This window comes from Ranitomeya imitator, chromosome 7 (assembly GCF_032444005.1).
Source record: "Ranitomeya imitator isolate aRanImi1 chromosome 7, aRanImi1.pri, whole genome shotgun sequence".
Classification (NCBI taxonomy): domain Eukaryota; kingdom Metazoa; phylum Chordata; class Amphibia; order Anura; family Dendrobatidae; genus Ranitomeya; species Ranitomeya imitator.
The window spans coordinates 195,383,243-195,409,091 of record NC_091288.1 but is presented as its reverse complement, the minus strand read 5'-3'; the positions used below and the strand labels follow the sequence as shown (position 1 = coordinate 195,409,091).

Sequence of the window (25,849 nt, the reverse complement as noted above, 5' to 3'; positions counted from 1 at the left end):
CAACACATAAATAAATAACCCCTTAGAAATGAGCCACGTCCTGCAATCCTATGCCATCTACAACAACTTGTCCTACCTCCAAGGAAAAAAAAAAAAAACAAGTGCAGTCTAACAGTCTATTACATCCCATATACAATGCAATCTAATCTATTACCAATGCGGAACGGATTCACTTTAACATTATACCATCCAATCCCGGCCCTGCCGCCGTAGCAGTGGTCAATTCAAGCCAGGGACGTAAAAAGAAAATAAAGAATCCCACAAGACACCTATTAAGTGCCAAACATTACACAATCCCATGAATCACATCGTAATATCAGAACGATGGAGAAGATCTGTCCGTCGCTTCGTCCAATACTCTCAGGGCAAACGCCGCATAACGGCAGCTGTTCATAAAATATAGGAGACTGGTATAAAGTGTCAAAAAACAAAACGACCATAAACGACCCACGACACAGGTCTTCCATAACATAGAGTATCTGCTCAAACACTTACCGAGTCCATCTATACATCTCCTTCTATACGCAGCCACACAGAACGACTCTAGAAAACCTTCATAGCACAATATCCTTACCGGTCACCTCCAACCTATTCGGGATAGGGAAACATGGCCGCCCTGGTAGCGCTACATTTTTTTTTTTGCAGCATGCCATCAGGCAATTTTTTTTAAAAGTTGCAACTTGGCAGCTAAGAGTCACACACCGAAAACTCGAGGGCGACTTGCATCAATGTTGGATCGTCTGCACTGGCGATGGCAATGCAATCTCACCGACATTCAATAGATGCCATGCTGCAATTGAATCAGGCAGACTGATTCATTAAAACAGGATAAAAATTAAGAAAAAAAAAAAAAGGCAAAAAATTACTCTCTACGTGAGTTTTGATGGAAGGGTTTCACAATGACAATTTTTTTTTTTTTTTAACACTTACCGTAAATGTCACCATAGAACATTTCAATATTTTAAGGAAATCCTGAGTTTCATTACAAAGGCCATTAATTTAAAAAAAAACAAAAAAAACAAAACAAATATAAATAAATATCCCACCGGAGAACGACATGCAACATAGTCACCAGAATAACGGCACAAGTGCTGACCACGATCCTCACAAGGACATGACATCGGCAACATTATCAATTATTAGATACTAATTATCTTCTGCTTTTATTCCTGGCGACCCAGAAAACTAAGCAGAAGGTCTTGTTATTTTTGCAAAAATTACAAAAAAAAAAATAAAAATAAAAAAGGTGAGCCGTCACTTTCCTAAAGCGGTGTTTATGAGGGGTCCGAGACGATCCATAATTTATCATACAGTCCCGTTGAGGAGTAAATAGGATTACCTCAAATGCAGCGAGACATATTCCCTGGTACACTTACAACAAGCCATAGTGTTGTGAAGCGGCGCGTCACCTCTTTGCGTCATGTCGGGGTGGGCTATGGAATAAAAGGCAATGCCTAACATCAGAATAGGCAGGAAAGGGACAGAGAAACCATATTATTCGAATCCTGTAATGTCCCTCTTTGAACAGGCAGCTAGTTCTCTCCGCTATTTTCCCTTTTTCTAGATACTAGGACGCTGCGGAGAACGGTATGGATGCCGATATGTCGGCAGACTTCACGATGGTGATGACGCTGGTGGTGGCGACCTTGGTCGGGGTGATGGGGCCCCTGGCGACTGTGCGGGCGAAGGTTTGGAGGGCTTCGTACTTGGACCGTAGAGCATCCAGCTCAAGCTTCATGCTGGAGTTTTCTCGCGCAAGCTTATCCACTTCTTGCTGTAACTCCACGCGCTGTCTCTCCAGCTCCTCTTTTTGGGTGACGCGCTTTACTCGGCAGCTGGCAGCGTAGCCGCGGTTTTTCAGGGTGCGCCGACGTTGCTTTAGGCGGATGATATCCTCTTTTGAGAGACCTCGGAGGTGCTGGTTTAGCTCCCGCACAGACATTGACACGAGCTCATCGTCGCTTAATACTGGGGCGTTCTCTCCCGCCTCCTTCTTTACCTGGAAGAAACGCAAGTAGTTACTACAATTGGCTCGGACACAGTCGATTATTTCTTAAAGGCCATCTCCACCTTCCAGATTATAAATAAAACTTACTGTAATCCAGCAGCACAAAAGGTCAAGAAAAAAAAAAGAAGGCTGAAATAGGATCCTAAACCAATTGTGTGTCAAAGAATTCATGGACAAATACTAGGACTAGCGAAAATAAATATATTTTTTTTATTTTTTTATTATTGGAGAAAGCTATTTATTGTCGTTATCAGAAATGGTTAAAATTGCAAAGGGCTTTGAAAAGCCGGCTGCTTTACAATTTATTTCTTACTTTTAAAAAATCCTCTCGGTTCTCAGGAATGGAGGGAATTTTAATGCTATTTTTCACTGCTTGTTGCCCAAGTAATCAGCCACCTTGGCAGTTTATCAAGGGTGGACGGTCTCCTGGGTAAGGAATGCAGCACTTACAAGCCCTTTCCATTACAGCTTGTAAGCGCTGCTCTGAAACAGTCCAGCCCAGCTGAAAGTGCAGGTGTTCTGGATGATGAGAAGTGAGTAAATCCACAGGAACAAAAGAATCAGGAGGTAAAAATAAATGAAAAACAAAAACACAAAAGTAACCCGAGGTGTAGGCCATTATCATCCAAACCTGTCAGTATGCCCCCCTCACATCCAATCAGCTTTACAAAAAGCACAAAAATCAGCTCCATGCACCTCCTAAAGTTTGGTTTGGGGACCTGAACAAATACTCATCAACCACTGGTGCCAATGCGTTACATTGGATAAAAAGATTTTTGATAATGTGTTCAAAACTGCAAAGCGCTGCGGAATATGTTAGCGCTATATAAAGATTAAATGTCCATAATTATATATATACTAGATGGTTGCCCGATTCTAACGCATCGGGTATTCTAGAATATGCATGTCCACGTAGTACATTGCCCAGCCACATAGTACATTGCCAACTCACGTAGTATAGTAACAGGTTAAAAAAGGCTTAAAATAAAAAAATAAACATATACTCACCTTCCGAGGGCCCATTGTAGTTCCGGCGCTTGTGTGCGGTGCACGCGGCAGCTTCCGGTCCCAGGGTTGGTATGAGCGCAGGACCTGTGATGACGTCGCGGTCACATGACCGTCATGGCAGGTCCTTCTCGCATAGCATCCTTGGCACCGGAACCTGCCGCTTGCACTGGCAAGGAGAGGGCGCACATCGGAGGGTGAGAATAGCTTTTTTAATTACGGTATTATTTGTAACATTAGATATTTTTACTATTGATGCTGCATACGCAGCATTACGCTGGCATTAACCCTGTGTGAGGGATGACTGGAGGGGAGTATAGAGCGGGCACTGACTGCGGGGAGGAAGGAGCGGCCATTTTGCCGGCGGACTGTGCCCGTCGCTGATTGGTCGTGGGCGTTTTGCCATGACCAATCAGCGACTTGGATTTCCATGACAGACAGAGGCCGCGACCAATGAATTTCCGTGACAGACAAAGACGGAAGTGACCCTTAGACAATTATATAGTAGATACATAAACACACACATTTTTTTTTCATTCAATTAAAAAAAAAAAAAGTTCCATTATTTTTATTATTGTTTGGAAAGTATCGGGCAAATACGGTGCGGCGACATCCAGATCTATAACCCGACCCTTCAGAAGACCTGCAACCACCAAGCTGGCATCTCTTAATATGGCGACACATCCCCAGGCCTTGTGCCGATATCTGCACCGTCCGTGCGTATTTTACTGTCTGATGTGTGCATTTTATTATAAAGCGATAATTTCTTACCTTTAATGCCTTGTTTGGTTTGAGATTAGTCGTCATAACCTGTAAACAATCACCAGGACAGAACGGTGCAGAAAATGCAACTAAAAAAAGAAAAAAAAAAAAGAAAAAATTAAAATTAGTTACAATTAGAATTATATTCCCCGGTGATTGCATAATTTGCATATATGCATGAAATAAAAAAAAAAATAGAATCACAAACCCTTACTAAATGGTCTTACCATGGAGATATACAATGAAATTGGATCACCCCCAAAATAATAAGTTTTGGCAAACGGCAGTTGACCTAAAGTCAACCCAAGGCTGTAAATGACGGCACGTAGAGGTGATGGGGGTAAAACTGGAAAGTAAAGCAAATTCCGAAAATGAGGACCTGCAGGTGCTTGGTGCAGATGGCATTCGGAGAGGGAGCAGAGAGCGGCAGCATCGAAGGTCGGGAACCTCCCTCCTGGCAATCAAACAAACGGCAGCGGAACCGGATCCGTGCCTACTAACGAGACGACGACGCTTGTTACAAACACCAGCATTTAAATCATTGATGAAAAGAAAAATGCAGCCGAGACACTACAGATTTCCCAAGGATGGTTGTCATGGAAACCATCAAAAACCAGCCAACTTGGAGACTGTAACCATGGAGACAAAGGACGACGACGAAGAAGAAGGGGGGGGGGGGCTGAAAAAAAAAAAAAAAGGTCCAAGTGTGCAGATGACTTGAGGGCAAGTCCGACAAAAAAGGCAGAAGAAAACGAGCAAAGGAGCTCATTGACGGCAGCTATGGGAAGAGAAGCACTCGAAAGATGAAAAGACGCATCCCGGGGGCTTACAATGTGGGAAATAAGATCAAAGAGGGTCAGGACGGCTCAGAAACTGGAAGAGGAAAAATAAAGAAATGGCCAGCGATTCTTCCTACTTCAATATCATTAATACTTTTTTTTTTGTCTCCCCTACGAGATAGAGGATTAGTTCGGCGCAAGTTCCAGATTGTTTACTTTTCCTTTGCATCAAAAATTCATAAAAGAAAAGCGTAAACTTAAAGGAAAAACAAAAAAACAAAAAAAAACCCACCACATCTACACACGGCGCTCGCAGTCGGCAGCCCGGCGATATTTCATAATGAAAGGAAGAGTGCCACGAGCGGGATCACAACAAACGTCGCACGCTTTCATTAACAAGGAGATTATCACGTCTTCTTCTACCGGGGAGAAGATATTGCAACCAAGCAATCGGTAAGATATTCGCCGGGACAGATGAGGCAGCGGCGCGCTACCATCTAATGATCAATCCACACTCGTGAGAATAAAAGCTTCACAAACGGAGCGCCGTCTCATCATCTCCTTCTGATCTACAAGGACGGGACATCGTGTGCTTGCCCGTCTCTACTAGCGATACAATGGATAAACGATTGATTTTAATTACTACGGTAAAAACTCTTAAAAAAAGTACGACGTGTTCCTTCCACGTGCAATAGGTTTCATGAATCCTGGCTAGTGTAGCAAAAAAATAAGTTAAAAAATAAATAAATTTAAAAAAAAGAGAAAGTTACAAAACCAGTATTAATAACCATTATTCTAAGGGTTTAGAATTTACCGGTAATTCAATTATATTCCCAAACCAGTATAGATCTCTTAACGTAACAAAACCCATGTGAGCGTCAGGCCTACCAGTGTCGTCCCAAAGTTAAAAAAAAGATTCCAGAAGGTGGCCGACAATCCAGCTTTTCCCGGACTCTGCATGCTCACCTGGTCCAGAGCTTGTAGGAGGCCCTGTTCCCTGTAAATACATGGCAGGAGTACACCCTTACTCTCAGGGAGGCCCTCCGCACTGTGTGACATTGCTATGCCCTGACTCATGGGCTGTTTACAGGCTCTGCACAGCTTGCATTCCCACAGACCAGACCACCACTACCCCCATGGCTCCCACGTGCTTGTGCCTGAAAACTAGAGTGGAGCCTGGGGAAGTTCCTCTGCCCCCTCCAGGCTCACAACTCTGCACATGGGAAGAAGCTTCATGGAACCGAGAAACTTTAGTTTTTGCTTTTAGATTAGCCTCCAAAAATAATAAATAAATAGAACATGAACAAAATGTATCCAATAAGAAAATGTATCAATTTTCAAAATAAACAAATAAAAAAGTTGTAATGACTACACTCTTCGTGGTTAGATAAAAATAAAAAAGGGTGAATGTAAAGAAATCCTCCCGTTCCAGATCCAACACCACTGAGATTTAGGGGGGGAGATTTTGTTTTTGTTTGTTTTTTATTAATAGAGGAGGTAGTACATTCCAGGCGGATGTTTACACAGGCAGCAAACAACTTCCAGAAAATCTGCTAGTCATGCTTCTGGATGACGCCGACTTGGTGTTTGTAAACAAACAGGATTTTTTTTTAAAGGGGTATTCCCATCTTATTAGTCAGATGAACACAATAAATGTCTGGAGGCACAAGTCTTAGACCTCTCAACTGTTGTCATCGTGAATGCAGAGGTGGCCGGCTCTCCATTCACTTGTATGGGATTTTTGCAACTCCCATAGAAATGGAGAGAACTGCATTTCATTCACAGTGATGCAAAACCACCTTTTATTTTTCCTCTGAAAACCATCCTGGAGCCCGTTTTCCATCGCGGTGAATAAAGAAGTGGACATGTGCACAATTCTCCCTCCGATTGTATCCATGGGAGATCATAGCGGAGTTCCAATAGATGAGAATATAGTGCCCCATCACATACATGTGAGACAGCTGCGAGTCTACGAGCTGGACATAGAATGCCCTGTACATACAGCATTCATGTCCGAGATGACAATATTGAAGAATTATGCAAATCCGCCAATAAGGCCTCATCTGTGGATGCTAAATATGAGGCCGAACTATGCTTCCGATTCATATAGAGGAATATTGTGGGTTTCTGCTCTCACTATGCCATGATCCATTGGATGCTGAACTGCAAAGGAAAAATCTGTGCCGCACCACGGAAGATGCAAAATTGGTGGCCGCAGTAGCTGCAATGCGGACAGAAGAAATAAACTACCAAGCAATTCCGTTACAGGGGTCTTGTCTGGTATTGCTGCTCATCCCCTTTACAGTAAATCAAACTAAGTTGCAATACCTGACGTCACCAATGGACAAGAGCGGCAGCACCAATCTGTGATGGGGACTTCTCTAGTTTCAGCCAACTCTGGTAGCAATTATTACTGAAGAGGATAGGGCGAGCCAAGGACTTTTAGTTACCAGCAGAAACATCCATCACTCTTCAGATTTATAGATCAGTTTCTAGATTGGCCAATATGAGCAAAAAAAAACTCAAAATTCTGTTAAAAAAAAAAAATATAGAGGGGGCAGAGCATTAGTGAGGCAGCGGAGCTCTGACAGCTCCAGAGGAAACTCTGTGACATACTTCTCAGCTGACTCACTGCTGGACTGCGCCAACAATTACAAGCTTGCACCAGTAAAGAGGCATAGAAGGGAAAACACTGGAATATCATGAAAAGACATGATGTGGAAACACAGATGATATAATGTGAAAAGATTCCGGGGGTAAAACCGACCAGATAAACAGAAGTACAGAAAGTATTCAAAGCGACAGACCGAACCAACAAAGATGGATAATTTAAGAGGTCTATAAAATGATAGAAGCAACACTTGCCCGATTATTTCCCCACTTCCACCATTCTGCTACTGTCCACTCCCCGGCTCATCTCTACTTCCTGCCACCGCGATCACGTACCAACCCAGGCAGGCACATGACTGCCACCGCGATCACGTACCAACCCAGGCAGGCACATGACTGCCACGATCACGTACCAACCCAGGCAGGCACATGACTGCCGCCACGATCATGTACCAACCCAGGCAGGCACATGACTGCCGCCACGATCACGTACCAACCCAGGCAGGCATATGACTGCAGCCACGATCACGTACCAAGCCAGGCAGGCACATGACTGCCGCCACGATCACGTACCAAGCCAGGCAGGCACATGACTGCCGCCACGATCACGTACCAACCCAGGCAGGCACATGACTGCCGCCACGATCATGTACCAACCCAGGCAGGCACATGACTGCCGCCACGATCACGTACCAACCCAGGCAGGCACATGACTGCCGCCACGATCATGTACCAACCCAGGCAGGCACATGACTGCCGCCACGATCACGTACCAACCCAGGCAGGCATATGACTGCAGCCACGATCACGTACCAAGCCAGGCAGGCACATGACTGCCGCCACGATCACGTACCAACCCAGGCAGGCATATGACTGCCGCCACGATCACATACCAACCCAGGCAGGCATATGACTGCAGCCACGATCACGTACCAAGCCAGGCAGGCATATGACTGCAGCCACGATCACGTACCAAGCCAGGCAGGCACATGACTGCCGCCAAGATCACGTACCAACCCAGGCAGGCATATGACTGCAGCCACGATCACGTACCAACCCAGGCAGGCGCATGACTGCCGCCACGATCACGTACCGACCCAGAAGGCAACTGTGCGGGAGAGTATTATTTACTTTTTTTTAACCAGTCTGAGCCCTTTCAACAATAAATTTCATGGATCCGAAAAAGTCTTTACTGTATACATTTAGGGCAATTCCTGGTGTAGGTTGCAACCGGAATAAAGAGTCATATTGTGAACAGCAGTGGTGTGTCGCCCACAGTGCACATCACCCCTGCAGCCAATCACTGAATTTAGCAGCTCTTCTGGTGTGCATGGCACAAGCTGCAATGCTGAGCGATTGGCTGCAGAGGTGATGTGCACGGCCGACATGACTTCACCAATGCCGCGGAAATACGGTGGCGTATAGTCCACACCAGACCCCAGAGAATGAGCAACCTGGACTGTTTGGATACCACTTTTCTTTAAATACCCAAATAATTACCAGAAAAATAAAAAAGGATAAAATGAATAGATCTTTATTATAGTCAACTTTAAAAAATTTGTAACATAATAGCAATTAAAGAATACTGAACAAGAGCAGAGAAGCTATGTGGTTTGGAGCTTTAGATGTGGAGTCCTTGTACAATTCAATTCAGCACAGAAATGGCATCAAAGCATCCAGGAATATTTTTTTTTTTTTTTTTTTTTTTTTAATATAAGACCACTATGGCAATTAAATTTCTTTTGTCCTTTTGGAGTATGCTCTATCACACAACTTTTTCATCTTCAAGGAGACTCTACATCTCCAACTCCAAGGGACAGCTATGGGGGCTGCCTTCACGCCCTCATGCACGAATCTGTTTCTGGGTTTAAAGGAAAAAAAAAAAAAAAATTTCTGACCAATCCTATACCAATGATCAAAAAGGTTTCCACATGGATCCGTTTCATAGATGACATTCTTGTCATTTTGCAGGGTTCGGAATCAGACCTACTCACCCTCGTTGGACTTTTGAACATGAATGTAAAACCCACATGTAACTACAGCCAATCGAGCATCAACTTTCTTGATACCAAAATCTACAAAGGTTGGGATGGGTTCCTACACATTGAAGGATTTAGGAAAGATACAGCAGTCAACTCACAATTGCAAGCCACCTCTTCTCATCCTAGACCCCTGAAGGACAGTATTCCTTAGGGTACCGTCACACTATACGATTTACCTACGATCACGACCAGCGATATGACCTGGCCGTGATCGTAGGTAAATCGTAGTGTGGTCGCTGGGGAGCTGTCACACAGACAGCTCTCCAGCGACCAACGATGCCGAGGTACCCGGGTAACCAGGGTAAACATCGGGTTACTAAGCGCAGGACCGCGCTTAGTAACCCGATGTTTACCCTGGTTACAAGCGTAAAACTAAAAAAAAAACAAAAAAAAAAACAGCACATACTTACATTCTGGTGTCCGTCAGGTCCCTTGCCGTCTGCTTCCCCCGCACTGTGACTGCCGGCCGTAAAGTGAAAGCACGTCACCGCTGTGCTCTGCTTTCACTTTACGGCCGGCAGTCACTGAGTGCGGGAAGCAGACGGCAAGGGACCTGACGGACACCGTAACGATATCGCTGGAACGTCACGAATCGTACCGTCGTAGCGATCGAAATGGCAGTGTGTGACGGTACCCTTATGGTCAGTTTCTCAGGACAAGGAGGATTTGAACATGTGAATCTTTTCACACACAGGCCTTGGAAGAGCCAGGAAGATTTTCTCAGAGAGGGTACTCAAATCGTGTAATTCGCCATGGCTGGTCAAGAGCACATAAGAAGAGCAGGATAGACTTGTTAAAACCTAAAGAACAGACCTAACCCTCACGAAGTAAGATTCATTTCCACCTAAAAAGAGAAGTGGGGTCTAAAGAGAAATGCATTATCAAATACTTTCCTATCACGAGTGCTCCTGTACAAGCTAAGACCACCACTGTCTCACCATCAATTACCTAGAGAAGAACCCAGAATCAGAGATCTCTTGGTTCATAGTTACCACATAGTTCACTAACTCCATTTTGCTGGAGTTAATTTTTTTTATACAGACCACAAGATAAAACTGCGCAAGTGCAGTATTTGGAATAGGAGGCAAGTCACTTAATCCCAAGGTTAAAGAGCCTCCCCGAAGCACGAGAATGTCATTAACTGAAAACCACAAGACGGATTTCATCAACCAAGGTATCCTTGTAATCAGTATAACAGCGCCGACCTGACACTGTCTATAGTTTACCGACAACAATCCTGGTTACGAGTTTGCTTTAAATGGTTTAAGATTTGCCGACTAGACGGCTTTATTCACATTAAATTGATAAATAGTGATCCAGTTTGCACCTCTTGTTTTTTTACATTGAAGTATTTATATTTACCAGTGATCCACATCATGCGTTTATGATTCATATACCTGCCCAGGCTTCACTCTGCTCTTGTTCAGTATCCCGTCATTATTATTATACTATTCATTTTTTTAATGTGGACTATAATGAAGGTGTATTCACTTTTCTTTAAAGTGAGAAAACCCCTTTAAGCCTATAAAGAAAACAGTGAGATTTCTGCTCTGCAGAATTATGAATGCAGCTCTTGGTTTAAAAAAAAAAAAAAACCGCAGCTGCAGCAAAGCATCGGTGCTGGATCCGGGGAAGGAGAGGACCCATTTTTATTACTTTAAATATATTTGGTGACCATTTTTCTTTAAAAGTATAAATGGGTTGTCCAGGCTTCCGATATTGATGAAGTGAATAGGAGCAGAGCTGCAATATCGGAGGACCCCTACACAGCGAATGAAGCGGTGCTGTTCAGCTACGTCCACGGCTTACATCCGGCCACCGCCGATCGGTGGAGGTGCAGGGTGTTGGGCCTCCACCAATGGATACTGATGATGTATTCAAGGACGGATCGTCCATAATCGTAATCACGAGGAAACCCTTTACAGTCCAGACACACCTTGCTCATTTCTGAGATGTAACAAATTTACACGGATGAGGAAATACCGTAATACAGTAAGAAAGGAAAAGCTAAGAGCGAATCTACATGTGCGTCATCGATGGCAAGTCTATCATATACGGCGTTATTATACGTATGGCTTGTGATGAGTTGCTGTTTAGCCATAGTCTGGTATTACTAAGGAAGAAGTGAATGCAGAAGAACAAAAATGTGAAAGTATTACGTATGACTATGTGCAAGATGTGTCAGCTTTCTGCAACAATCTTGCTTGCTTCTGGGTGGCTTACGTTTGCAATTCGTACACAAGGTCGTGTGGCAAGAGGGAAAAAAGGCACAGAAATTCCGGGTAATGGCACCTCCAATCTGCGGGAATGTCACTGGCAATCAAGCTACTTATAGCCTCTAAACTGTGCTGAAAAGGGGCATAAATGTGAATAAAATGCCAAAAAGAAAACAAAGACCACATGAATCATTATTCACCCCTGCCATGGGCAACACATTAGACTGGGGAACAACATAAAATGTAGTAGAGGTCACCTAGTAACTCATTTGTGACAATAGGGTAAATGTTCAAACAAAAAAAGGCAGCACTCTGTAGCACCATAGCGTGCAAATATGAAAAATGAAAATTGATTTGCATTACTGCACTAGAAATACGAAAAACTGAGAAAGTTTAGGGCATAAATTGGCCAATTCATGTGTACCTGGAAGCCACGGTAAGGCGTTTCTCTTTTCCAGGATCTAACACTGCCATTCCTCTCTTAGAATAAAGTGTTCATCTGATTGGGAACCTAATGTGAGTCCTCTCTTACACCAAAATAGTCTTAGAGAAGACTCACATTAGGTCTCCGTTCAGATGAAGACTATGCTATGGCGCTACAGAGTGCTGCCTTTTTTGCTTGAATGTTTATGAGTTGGTGACTCCAGGTTCAGCACCTGTTCACACTTAGTTTATGTTTGGAGGTGACGGTCAGTTTTTTTTAAAATAGGGTAAATGTCACAGAATGGCACGCTGGATAAGGGTCTCTCTCACGGCCTACAATCGATTTAGGATACTAGAAACTGCCTTTCAGGACAGGAAAAATCCCAAGAATCAGGTTACCAATCCTTCAGGTTTTGCAATACCACCCAATTTTATTTGCAGTGATTTTCTATTGAGCAAGTGCCCTCTCCCCTACTTCCACCTGCAGTAATTAATGCCATTATTGCAAATCTCCAAAAAAAAGCTACTATCCTACTCCAGGAAAGCATAACAAGATGCCGAGGGATCTGTGGTGTACATAGATTCCAGGTGGTAGTACAAACAGAAGATAAATCAATGCCACATGAAATGACTAAAGTAGCAAAGTCACCAGATCTTTAAAAGCCTCGACAAAGCGGGACGCTGCTAAAGAAAGCTGAACAAAAGAAATGCACAAGAAAAATAAAATAAAAATTCCCTGCAATTCCTCTGTTCTTTTGATCCTGCTTGGCCTCTTACTGCAATTAAAAACTCAGAAATATATAAAGAAATCTCAGGAGCTCATTCATGTTCTCCTCCTGATTACTATCCGTTGTAACACTAAAGGTACCTTCACACTTAGCAACTTTACAACGAGAACGACAAAGATCTGTGACGTTGCAGCGTCCTGGATAGCGATCTCGTTGTGTTTGACACGCACCAGCGATCTGGATCCTACTGTGATATCACTGGTCGGAGCTAGAAGTCCAGAACTTTATTTGGTCGTCAGATCGGAGTGTATCGTGGTGTTTGACAGCAAAAGCAAGGATGCCTGCAATGATTTACATGGAGCTAACGACCTGTGAGAACGATAAGTGAGTTAACCCTTACGTCACTGGATCGCTCCTGCATCGTTACCCTTACGTCACTGGATCGCTCCTGCATCGTTCTGGAGCTGCTGTGTTTGACATCTCTACAGCGACCTAAACCGCGACGCTCCAGCGATCTGCTCGTTGTCTATATCGCTGCAGCGTCGCTGAGTGTGAAGGTACCTTAACTCTATACCGGCTGCAGCAGGAGCCTCCCCCCTCTACAGACTGCCAAGTTTCACCTCTGGGGTAAGCTTCCAGCCGGTCAGATGGCCTGCATTCGAAAATGGACCTCGGCCGCCCACGGCAGCCAGCGCCCGACCTCGGACGCCCACGGCAGCCAGCGCCCGACCTCGGACGCCCACGGCAGCCAGCGCCCGACCTCGGACGCCCACGGCAGCCAGCGCCCGACCTCGGACGCCCACGGCAGCCAGCGCCCGACCTCGGGCATTTCTACCTTGAGAATCAATTATGGAGAAGGAATGATTATGGATCAGTTTTGTCGGCCGCGATAGATGATCTACTACAAGACTAATAATCATCTCTCTATACAGAGCCCCTTTGCACCCAATGCCACATAGCAGCCCACACGACCGTACAATGGTGTAACCTTATTCAGTGCCTATTCTTATGTCCTGAGAGGAGTGACTAGATTATATCACCTTTACTGTAAATAGCTCAGACATAATAAAGGTCAGCGCTGCGGCAGCATTCCCCTGCGATCACGAGGCCAACAATCCAGAGAGATTTCTCTCCTGGACACATTCCAAAGGCTCCTCTGCTGCTGATGGAGACTGACTTTTTGCATTCACTTCTTGGATTGTTTTTAGAACTTAAGTTATTTTGGCCACAACATTTGAAAGATAATCTGTCGTTTCATTTCTGTGTCAGAACCCACCTATACCTATTAGGGGAGATCGGCTGCATGCTTTGCCCCTTTTTGGCCTTGGTCAGCTGCCCTTACAAATAGGTATAAAGAAAATAGCAAATACCTAGATACAGCTCAGTATGAAAAGTGGCAACTGAGCACTTGTCTCAGCACCCAGACCCCACGGATATAAGATTCCTGTGTGAACATAGGTCAGACATGCTAATTATTTTTTTTAGACAGATCATAGCTTAGAAAAATAGAATTATTCTTACCGTTAATTCGGTTTCTAGGAACCTTCCACGACAGCCACTTCGGAGGTCGTCTTCCCCGCCCTAATAGGGGACAGGAACACAAGAGGTTAAATACCCCTCCCCTTCCTGCACCGCCAGTGTTTTCCTGGACACAGTAGCATGTATAGTTACCACAAAAGTGCAGGAATCATCCAATAAGAATATCAGGTAGGGAGGGAAATTAGTGCTGTCGTGGAAGGTTCCTAGAAACCGAATTAACGGTAAGAATAATTCTATTTTCTCTAGTCACCTTCCACGACAGCCACTTCGGAGTAGTACCAACAGCTAATTTCTCTAGGGAGGGACTACAGCCTGCAGAACACGTCTGCCAAACGTTAAATCCCTATTGAAATTTAGCCGGTAATGTCTGGTGAACGTATGGATGGACGACCAGGTGGCGGCTCTGCATATCTGCTCTGCTGAGGCATTCCCCCTCTCTGCCCACGATGTTGCCATTGCTCGGGTAGAGTGTGCCTTCAGAGAGGCAGGTGGATCTAGTCCCTGCGATGAATAAGCCAAGCAAATAGACTGTTTGATCCAGTTTGCGATGGTGTTTTTTGCCGCCTTCTTTCCCTTATTTCGTCCGGAGAACTGAATGAATAAATTTTGATCAATTCGCCAGGCTTCAGTTTGTTGTAAGTAAAATAGAACCACCCTGCGAACATCCAAGGTGTGGAAGGCCTGTTCTTTAGGGTTGGAGGGGTTTGGGCAAAAAGAAGGAAGTAGAATGTCCTGATCTCTGTGGAAATTTGAGACCACCTTGGGTAAAAAGGATCGGTCTAGTTTTAGTACAATGCTATCCGCAGTGACCGTTAAATAGGGTTCCTGTATTGACAGGGCCTGTAATTCACCAATACGTCTAGCCGTAGTGATTGCGACTAGAAAGATTGTTTTCAAAGTTAAGTTTTTTATGGATATAGCATCCAGGGGTTCGAATGGATCCTGGGTTAGTGCGTTAAGTACAGTATTGAGGTCCCAGGAGGGTACCCTAGTACGGAGTGTAGGACGAATTCTGGATGCGGCTGTCATAAATCGCTTGATCCAGCGGTGATTGGCTAAATTTGAGTCAAAAAAGCTACTAAGGGCCGATACTTGTACTTTGAGTGTGCTAGGGGTAAGGCCTATATCCAAGCCCTTCTGTAAAAATTGTAAGATCCTTGCTATATCAGGATTGAAGGGGTCTGGAACTTCTGGGAAGCACCAGGACGTAAATTTTTTCCAGACCTTAGTGTAGATGGCATTGGTTACTGCCTTTCTGCTTTTTTGAAGGGTCTGGATTAAGTCATCTGAGAGTCCTTTAGCTTTTAAGATTGTGGCTTCAGTAGCCATGCAGCCAAGTTCAGTCTGTTTAGGTCCGGATGTAGTAGAGGACCCTGGTGTAGGAGATCGGTCTTTTGAGGTAGAAGGCAGGGACCTTCCAGGGCCATATCTAATAGGGCGCCGTACCAACTCCTCCCGGGCCACAATGGGGCAACCAAGATTGTGGTCACTTCGTCTGTCCTGATTTTTTGCAGGGTTTTCGCCAGCATGGGAATGGGAGGAAAGGCATATGCAAGGTTGAATTTCCACTGGTGTGAAAAGGCATCTATTCCCTGTGCCTTGTCTTTGTAATGAAGGGAGAAAAATGTTTCCACCTTCGCATTTTGCCTGTTGGCGAATAAATCCACCTCTGGAGTACCCCATTTTTCGGCTAGGGACTGAAATACTGCTTGGTTTAGGGACCACTCTCCCGGATGAACGTCTTTCCTGCTGAGGAAATCCGCCTGAGTGTTGTCCAATCCCCTCAGATGTACTGCTGTGACCGATAGAAGGTTCCTCTCTGCCCAGAAGAATATTCTTGCGGCCACTTCTTTTAGAGAGGCATACTTTGTCCCCCCCTGATTTCGTAGATAGGCCACTGTGGTCATATTGTCCGAGTAAATACGAACGTGATGATTTTTGATCAGTGCTGATGATGCCTTTAGGGCCTCCTCCACAGCTTTCAATTCTCTTAGATTCGAGGAGCTGCTGCTGATGTCCGATGTCCATTGTCCCTGAAAGTGGAAACCCTCTACCACCGCACCCCAGCCTCTTTTGCTGGCATCTGAGCGGAGTGTTTTTAGGGGAAGGTGGTCCCAGCTGACCCCTCTCTGGAGATTTTGATAATCTAGCCACCATTTTAGCGCCGATTTCACATGGCCAGGGAGAAGAATCTTCTGATTCAATGGAGTCTGTCGTCTCCTGGAATGTAGGAGAACATAAGTCTGGAGAGTTCGTGTGTGAGCCTGGGCCCAGGAAACCGATTGTATACATGCGGTCAGGGACCCTAGTACAGACATCGATTCTCTGAGGGTCGGTGCACGCTGGCCTCTGAATTTGGTTACCTTGCGGACAAGGTTGATTTGATGATCTTTGGGTAGAAAAGATGTTCTTACATCCGAGTCCAGTAGCACCCCCAGGAATTTTCTTCTTGTGGAGGGATGGACCTCCGATTTCTCCAGATTTGGGATCCAACCCAGGGTTTGTAATATCTCTAGGGACTTTGATACGTCTGTTTCCAGACGGGAGGCAGATGGAGCCATGATAAGCAGGTCGTCTAGATACGGGACTATGCATATTCCCTGCTGACGGATGAAGATTATCGCTTCCGCCATAATCTTTGTGAAGACCCGAGGGGCCGAAGAGATGCCGAAGGGGAGAACATTGAACTGAAAATGTTTGATTTGGTGACCCTTGGAGACTGCGAACCTGAGGAATTTCCTGTGCTCTGGATGGATTGGCACATGGTAGTACGCATCCCTCAGGTCCACAGTCGCCATCATCCAACCCTGACCGATGAGGGGAATCACGGATTTGACTGTCTCCATTTTGAATCTCCTGTATCGGACAGAATCGTTTAAGGGTTTCAAATTTATGATAATTCTGTTCTTCCCCGACGGCTTGGTTATTAGAAAAAGGCGTGAATAATGACCACGTCCTTCCTCTAACTTCGGCACCTGAGAAATCACATTTGATTGTATTAGTTTTTGTAGATCTTGTAACAAGGAGTTTTGGAGATCTGGGTTTTGAAGGGAGGTTATCTTTACGCAATGTGGGGGTGGTCTCACGAATTCTATTTTTAATCCTTCTTGAATGGTACGAAGGACCCACTGATTTGTGGAGATGTTTTGCCACTCGGTGAAAAATCGTGAGAGTCGACCCCCGACCGGAGTACAGTCATTGTTTATCTGGGGTTTGCTGGGCCTGAGGGGCCAGGATATTTTTTCCCCTGCCTCCCTTAGGATAACTCCATCTTCCCGTTTTGCCTTTTCCTCTCTGTGAGGTTTGATCACGGGAGGGACGAAAAAAGCGTTTTTTTGGGGTCTTTTGCTCAGGGAGAGATTTCTTTTTATCTGCCGCCTTATCCAAAATATCGTCCAGGACGGGTCCAAATACATTATGACCCTGAAAGGGTATGCTACATAATTTGGACTTGGAGACAAAATCGCCTCCCCAGGATTTTATCCAGAGTGCTCTCCTGGACGAGTTAGAGAGAACGGCAGCTTTCGCGGCTACTCGAACCGATTCAGCAGATGCATCGGCTAGGAACCCTGTAGCTTTCTGTAGTAAGGGTAGGGAGTCTAAAATCTCCTCTCTTGGGGTGCCTTGAGTCAAGTGATCCTCAAGTTTGCGTAACCAGATAAATAGAGATCTGGCCACGCAAGTAGAGGCTATATTAGATTTTAGCAGATTTGTGGAGGTGTCCCAGGACTTTTTTAATAAACTCTCTATTTTACGATCCATCGGATCCTTGAGTTGCGAAGAGTCCTCAAAGGGGAGGGCAGTTTTTTTAGTTACCCTAGACACCTGAACATCTACTTTCGGGGTCTCCCATAAGGAGTTATCCCCATCTAATGGGTACCGGTTTTTCAGTTCCGATGGTATAGTCAGACCTTTTTCAGGGAGGTCCCATTCATGCAGAATTAGATCTCGTAAGTTCTTATGCACCGGGAACCCTTTTTGGTCTTTGGGTTTCAGACCCTCAAACATCTCATCATGTACTGTGAGTGTAACTTCTTCATCCTCTACCCCCATGGTGCTTCTTACTAAACCGATTAGTTCACTCATGTCCTCAGAACTAAAATAATATTTTTTGTTTTCTGATCTACAGGTGGGGGTAGAAGTGGAGCCTTCGTTTTCCCAGTTATCCTCTGAACCTGAGGACTGGATTTCTCCCGAGTCCGGGTCGGATTCTACTGGGGCTTTTTTCCTCTTTTTTGGAGGGGGTGGCTGAGGCACCGACATCTGAAAGAAGGTAGCCATAGAAGAATGGACCTCATCTTTAATGAGGGATCTAATGCTATCCAACAGCGAGGGTTGTTCGGCGTGCAGGACCTCATCCGTACAGGATTGGCAGAGCTTTTTCCCGTATGTTGATGGGAGTTTGGCCGTACACACTTTGCATTTGCGGCTTGACTTTTTAGGGTCGGAAACCTTTTCTCCCTAAGAGAGAGAGAGAGAGAGAGGGTTTGCTAAGCCACTTAGAGGAATATCTATATATACATAAAAGCACATATGTATATAGGGGATAGCTGGGCCCAACACCTGCTACTTACTTTGGTAGGAGGGGGAACGCTGGCATCTGCAGATGCAGAGCAAGGGGGTCTGTCACTGTCCATGTCCGTCAGGTTGCTAACAGTCAGACAGCTTACCTTGCTACTCGGATCTTTTTATAAGGATCGGTGGTCCAGCGTGCAGTGCTCCTCCCCCCACGTGTGGCCCGATTGGGGTAGGTCCAAGAACGCCCCCGACGCTGTTTGTATGGCGTGCTTCTGCTGCTGGACGCCATTGCCGGCCGGCGTGCGCTCCATGGCACGCTTCCTGGTTGAACCGGAAGTGGCGCGCTTTAACCCGGAAGTCATCAGGCTCTCCGGCCCCAGCCCGGGACGCGCGCCACCTCCAGCGCTGCAGCTGTGGAGGAGGGAACCGGGGGGCTGCAGGAGGCCCCCGGCAAGCACATCACCGCCCCGCATTGCCCCCAAAGGGAGCGCCGGAGGGGCGGGAGGGTCCCGAGTCGCTCCGAAGAGAGGAGACGGGAGCGGCATTATCAAGGAGGGAAACCCGACCTTCATGCCGCCCGGCTTCTGGGTAAGTGGAGCTCCGTCGCCGGCCACGGCAGCCCCTTCAGAAACTCTTCATGCCCCATAGGGGACAGGAAAACACTGGCGGTGCAGGAAGGGGAGGGGTATTTAACCTCTTGTGTTCCTGTCCCCTATTAGGGCGGGGAAGACAACCTCCGAAGTGGCTGTCGTGGAAGGTGACTAGAGAAATCCACTTTTTCTGGTATGACTCCGTGGTGCTCTGGTTTATGACCTATGATGTACATTTTCATCATAGGTCGCTAAGCAAAGTATGAAACCAGCTCAGGAGCCGTGCTGGCTTCATACGAGGCAGATGCCAGCTGTGTTACACAGTCGGAATCTGCCTGTAACTGCAGCGACCGGAGCTTGCTCCGATCGCTGCACATGAACCAGTTAAATCCTGCTGTCAATCTACACAGTAGCATTAAACTAGCTGGAGAGTCATCGATCCTCAACGATGTGATGCACAGAGGGCATGAGAGCTCTATAAATCCCATCCACTTTGTTGGAATTGTAAGACGCTGCTTTTTTTTGGGCGCAGAGAAAATACGCTGCATCAAAATCTCATCGTTGGAACTTAATCTAAGGTTATATTTAGTGATGAGTGAACGTGCCAAGATAAGGTGTTATCCGAGTATATCGGGCATGCTTAGACTGCCGCAACACATGACCCCGCAAAACATGCAGCCGCGGGGACTTGAACATATTATCCGAGCACGTTCGCTCATCACTAGGGATATTCACATGTTGCATTTTTGCAGCAGCTTTATTTTTCTTCTTTTCCCAGTACCAAAAACTTGGAAGTAAAAATGTTTAAAACTCCTGTTTTTCACTGTGGGTTACATACGTGATTTGTCTACAGTGCATATTTAATAAAGTCAGTTTTATTCGTCAAAAAAAATTCTGCAAGAGCGCTTGGCTGCGCTTTTGCCCTTGCTCATTACTCTCTACGGGTGGAAAAAAAAAAAAAAAAGCACGCTGAAAAGGCACCAAACGGATTGACACACTGCAGTTGTCCAATTCAGTCAGGAAAAAAAAAAGTCTCTAGTCTCTGCTTTTGCTGCTAGTTTAAAAAGCAGCTTTTAATTTTCATAATAATAAAAAAAAATAACGCAAAGGCAACCTGTGAACACGGGCCACGGCCTATAAAATCACGAATCGGTGTTTAAACACAGCGCTGAAATAGTGTTTGAGAATGAAGGAAGCAAAATCTAGTAATGAAGTATATGGCAATAATTCTGAACTTTGTCAATACCTGGAGGATAAATAGATACCGTAACTGGTGCTATGTATATTTGACTTTTCTCTTCATAAATATGTACATTAATTCTAAACCCTCTGTAAAATGGATAGTACTATCCAGCTGGACATGTCTATTTTTACTATAGGCTCGGCTTCCATTTATTCCTATTTATTCTCTATGGCTCTTACATGCACTTATTGCAGCGATCCAGAGGGATGGGAACTCCCTACGGTGATACTTTTACGTTCCGGTGTCCCATCGCTGGTAAACCATCATGTACAACATCCACAGAAGCATTTTGGAATCAAAGGGGGTTATGACAAACAAGGTCCGACCTGTCGCCGCCGGATTAACCCTTTTATTCTTGTATATATAAATCATTGTAAAGAGTTCCAGTTGCCAAGGAAACAGGACTTTGAGCATTAACGGATGTATGGATTTGACAGCAATGCCACCATGAAAGACTTTTCAACTGCTTGTACAAGAACAAAAGAAAAGTGCGAAGGAAAAGATGATGTGACCTTCGCCTACAGGGAACCAAATTATGAGCGCAAAGAAAAGCGCAGGCGTGGTGCAAAAAAAGGATGCGAGTCAGCTTTATATTAAATATAGAAGCGGAGTCATCAGTGGGGTCCGCACCTCCACACATCAGTCTGTGCGGTGAGTGGATGTCTCCACACCGGCTGACCTTTATACACAGAAAGGCTGATTGTTTTCACGAAATGTGCACTTTTAACCCCGCGTTTGCTTCGGCGTGAACGGGGGACGACACCTTGGCTCTCTGCACTTATTAGCAAAATATCAGGCTGAAAAGGGTGTAAGGGTGCAATGTGCTGACAGGTGAGGACCAAACGCAACAGTGTATGGGTGGAACTCTGAAAGTTTATCACTCGAGACAACATCATTCTGAAATGTATGAATTCACTGGAAAATAAATACCCTACTGGTGCACTTGCATCCCCTAAAAAAACAAACACAAAAAACACTTGTTTCCCCAATAATCGGCCATGTAAACAGGCTGCGAATTACCCGTGTAAACAGGAAATGACAATGTATGTGCGCAGAACGATCCATTACCGATTGTTCAGCAAACACGGGAAGTGCAGTCAACTTGTCTAAGGGTACCGTCACACAGTCCCATTTCGATCGCTACGACGGTACGATTCGTGACGTTCCAGCGATATCGTTACGATATCGCTGTGTCTGACACGCAGCAGCGATCAGGGATCCTGCTGAGAATCGTACGTCGTAGCAGATCGTTTGGAACTTTCTTTCGTCGCTGGATCTCCCGCTGTCATCGCTAGATCGGTGTGTGTGACACCGATCTAGCGATGCGTTCGCTTGTAACCAGGGTAAACATCGGGTTACTAAGCGCAGGGCCGCGCTTAGCAACCTGATGTTTACCCTGGTTACAAGCGTAAAACTAAAAAAAACCAAACAGCACATACTTACATTCTGGTGTCCGTCAGGTCCCTTGCCGTCTGCTTCCCGCACTCACTGACTGCCGGCCGTAAAGTGAAAGCAGAGCACAGCGGTGACGTCACCGCTGTGCTGTGCTTTCACTTTCACTTTACGGCCGGCAGTCAGTGAGAGCGGGAAGCAGACGGCAAGGGACCTGACGGACACCGGAATGTAAGTATGTGCTGTTTGGGTTTTTTACGCTGGTAACCAGGGTAAACATCGGGTTACTAAGCGCGGTCCTGCGCTTAGTAACCCGATGTTTACCCTGGTTACCCGGGGACCTCGGCATCGTTGGTCGCTGGAGAGCTGTCTGTGTGACAGCTCTCCAGCGACCACACTACGACTTACCAACGATCACGGCCAGGTCGTATCGCTGGTCGTGATCGTTGGTAAATCGTATAGTGTGACGGTACCCTAACCGGAACTGAATACAGAGAAGACCATTGCCGATCATTAACGGCTGCCGTCAGCCAGTGTAAACGCACCCTAACTAAAAGGATTTTAACCATGTTAAAGCGGTGCCAGATATAGGATGGGATTAACCACAATCTATTTCCTAGCTCTCTGCTGTCTTTCAGTGAATGGAAACACAGTGTTATAACCTATACAGACCTACAACTCTTCACAGTTTCCTACAAACACACAGATACATTGTAACAATCTACCAAGAAACAGAAGCCCAACTAGATACAACTGTAGCCAGGAAACCTAAGGATTATTGGGGGTCTGCTTCCATATGCCAGATGCAGAAAATGAGGGGGCTTTGGTCACCATTGGTACCCTTGCTTCCTTATTCAGTGGGTGATGTCAACAGTTGGCAGCGAAGGTATAAAACCCCTGCAGCCAGTCAGTGGCCATGTGACATGAAAGAGAAATCCAGGAGACCAGGCAGCAGTGCAGAAGAGCGGCCGGGATCAAATAAGTATCTGGCTTTTTTATTTTAAGACACCAAGCCCCATCCTATATAGTTCTTTGCAGTCGTTATAATCACTGTCCCCATTGGGAATCACAATCTAGATTCCCTATCAGTATGTCTTTGGAGTGTGGGAAAAAAAAATGGAGAACCTGGAGAAAACCCACGTAAACACGATGAGAACATGCAAACACGGTGAGAACATGCAAACCCCTTGCAAATGTTGTGCTTGGCACTGCAAAAAAAAATAAAAGTGCTAACCACTGAGCCACTGTGCTGCCTTAGCTCGGGGTCTGACACCGGCACTGATCCGCTGAAATCTGCTGCAAAAGTATTGCTATTTCCAATTGTAAAGAACTAGGAGAGGAGGAAAGATGTGATTACAATCTGGGCAAATGATTTTAGGGATTGTTCAAACCTTGCAAATTTGATGCTTTTTTTTACTGGACGCAGAAAAATAAAATCACAATTGTGGTGAAAAAAAGAAAGAAAGCCACAATTGTTTTGATGGCATTTAGTATATGGTAAAAATGACATGGCAAAATGACACTTCAGCCGGGCTTTAACTACCACTGCAACCCATCAGCACAGTGATACGAGCTTGTGCAACAGTCAATGGGCACAGCAGCAGGATGGCGCCACCTCAGTTTTGCTGTCAAGAGATTGACAGTGGCCTTTAAGCGGTTAGACAGCAGTGGAAAGAGCGGGGCTCATCCCCATACACTCGCTCTATGACTGATATGTACGTCACAGCCGCAACGTGTAGGGTCGGGTGCCCACGATCTGGTAGAAGCAGCAAACGTTCGCTGGGACCAAAGCACTACTGTCTATTCAGCGCAGGTAAATCCGCACTGAACCGTGCGGATTTACAGCATTCAATACATTCTACCGATGTCATTTCTCTTGCGAAGATTTGCGTCTCTACAAGATAAATAGACATGCTGCGGTCTAGAAAGATGTGCCGCATGTCCGTCTCTACGGGCATCTGAACACGAGATTTCTCAAAATCCAATCCACTATGCTGTAACATCTGGCCGCTGTGGGATTGACGCTGCACAAGTACTCATTTCAAAAACCTGACCTGCACATCCAAACATAGACTAAGTGTGAACAGGTGCTGAACCTAGAGTCGCCAACTCGTATATAGTTAAGTAAATAAGGCAGCACACTGCAGCGCTAAAACATGTAAACTTGAAAACACGAAATTTGAACTGCATTACTGCACTAGAAATATGAAAAATGAGAGCGTTTAGCGCATAAAAATGGCCAATTTTATGTGTACCTGGTAGCCCCTTTATGGCATCTCTCTTATACCAGGTCCTAAACTTGCCTTACCTCGCTGAGAATAAACGTCTCCATCTGAATGGGTACATGTGAAAACCTCTTACTAGACTAAAATTCTCTCTCTATGGAGGGGTATTGGACCTGCTGTAATTAAAACACCTGAAGCTAGGAGGCGGAGTGCACGATCAGAAGGCTAGAGAATACATTTCAAAAACCTGACCTGCACATCCAAACATAGACTAAGTGTGAACAGGTCTACAGGAGTACAAGTACTCAGCGTCCATCCCACAGCAGTTCCTGACTGTGGGCATGTAGCTTAATGCTAGGTTCACATTTGAGGTTGAGTCTGCAGCGTATCGTCCGCAACCGCAAACAAATACGCATTCAAGCGAATGATAGTGCAGCGTTTTTTATCCGCATAAGCTTACGCATGACGGCAAAAAATTGATTTTTTTGCAGTTTTTATGCGCATGCGTTTGATACTTCCAGGACGGCGTGTCTAAATCAGTTCCTGGACATGCGCAGTCCGAAGTACGCAAGCGCATCAAACGCATGCGTACGCAAAGACATGCATACGCATGCGTTCCCATAGACAGTAATGCAGTTTTTTTTTAAATGCACTCATCCGCATGCACATGCCTGCGCATACTTGATGGAAATTTGGCACCTCAAAAACTGCAACATGGTGCGTCAGCCCCACAAAAACGTGGGCGAACGCATGCACCTGCGTCTACAAGGTTAAAGACAGGAAATCAAGACGCAAGCAGATGTATGCGTCAGAAATGCTGCAGACACAACCGCAAATGTGAAACCAGCCTAACAGGGTTTTCACTTTCAGAAAAGTGGACCCCAAATGCTGCAGAACACATGGAATAAACGGATCAGGTGCTCCCTCTCCCGCCGCTCCTGTGCTTGCTCCCTGCCACAGCTCAGGTCTGGGCTAACATCATATATCACCTGCTGTGCTGAAAACGACGGTACAAGCTGCCGGGCACAGTGATCGGCTGCAGCGGTGATGAGCAGCGGCAGCAGGGAGCAAGCGCAGGACTCGAGGAGGCAGGTTCCTGTACTGTTGGTTCTTTTAGCGCATTTGGTGTGAGCGTTACTAAAGGTGGAAAACTTTAAAGGGGTCTTCCAGGACTATTAGTGTAACAAGTCATCAAAATTAAGGTGGTGGGGACCCATCTCCTAGGACCCCCGACCGCCAGCTGTCAGACGTGGCAGTGGTGCGCCCTGCAGTGAAGGTGACCGTGGTGACAGGTGACCAGCGCAGCTTGTGACTGGCTGCAGCGGTTACACCTGGGTGTCAGGAGACCATACGGGGATCACAGAGTGCTGGGAACCCCTGCTCTGCAACCTGTAGCTTTCCAGCTGTTGAGAAACTACAGCCCCCAGCAAGCCTTGGCTGTGTGCAGATGTCAGGGCATGCTGGGAGTTGTAGTCTCCGCATTCTGCACCTCAGAGGCTGGAGAGTGGCGCTGTGCATGCGGAGGCCTATTCCCTGCTGTCATGCCTGGGAGACCCCGGCCACTGAGTGGTCACACACCCGCAAGGACACGGACTCCGCGCCGGCAAGGTGGCAGCCTGGCCCCGCAGCTTACCTGCGCCTCTGTGGGCTGCTGCGCAGTATGGACGCGGAGCCGGGGACGCGCCTGGCGCTTCTCACCACCGCTACAACAACAACTGCGGCCAGCTCCGCCGAACGCACTCCACTTCCGGAAACCCGCCGTCAACAGT

The 25,849-nt window shown here is 45.9% G+C and overlaps 1 protein-coding gene across 1 annotated transcript; it reads right to left on the bottom strand.

Moving 5' to 3' along the window:
• MAFK (MAF bZIP transcription factor K) lies at positions 1–25,849 on the bottom strand. The gene is made up of 3 exons (XM_069734320.1): positions 25,714–25,849; positions 3,785–3,864; positions 1–1,999 (listed from the first exon to the last, which is right to left on the bottom strand). The coding sequence occupies exons 2-3, from the start codon at positions 3,818–3,820 to the stop codon at positions 1,568–1,570; spliced, it is 468 nt and encodes a 155-aa protein (XP_069590421.1). The 5' UTR covers positions 3,821–3,864; positions 25,714–25,849; the 3' UTR covers positions 1–1,567.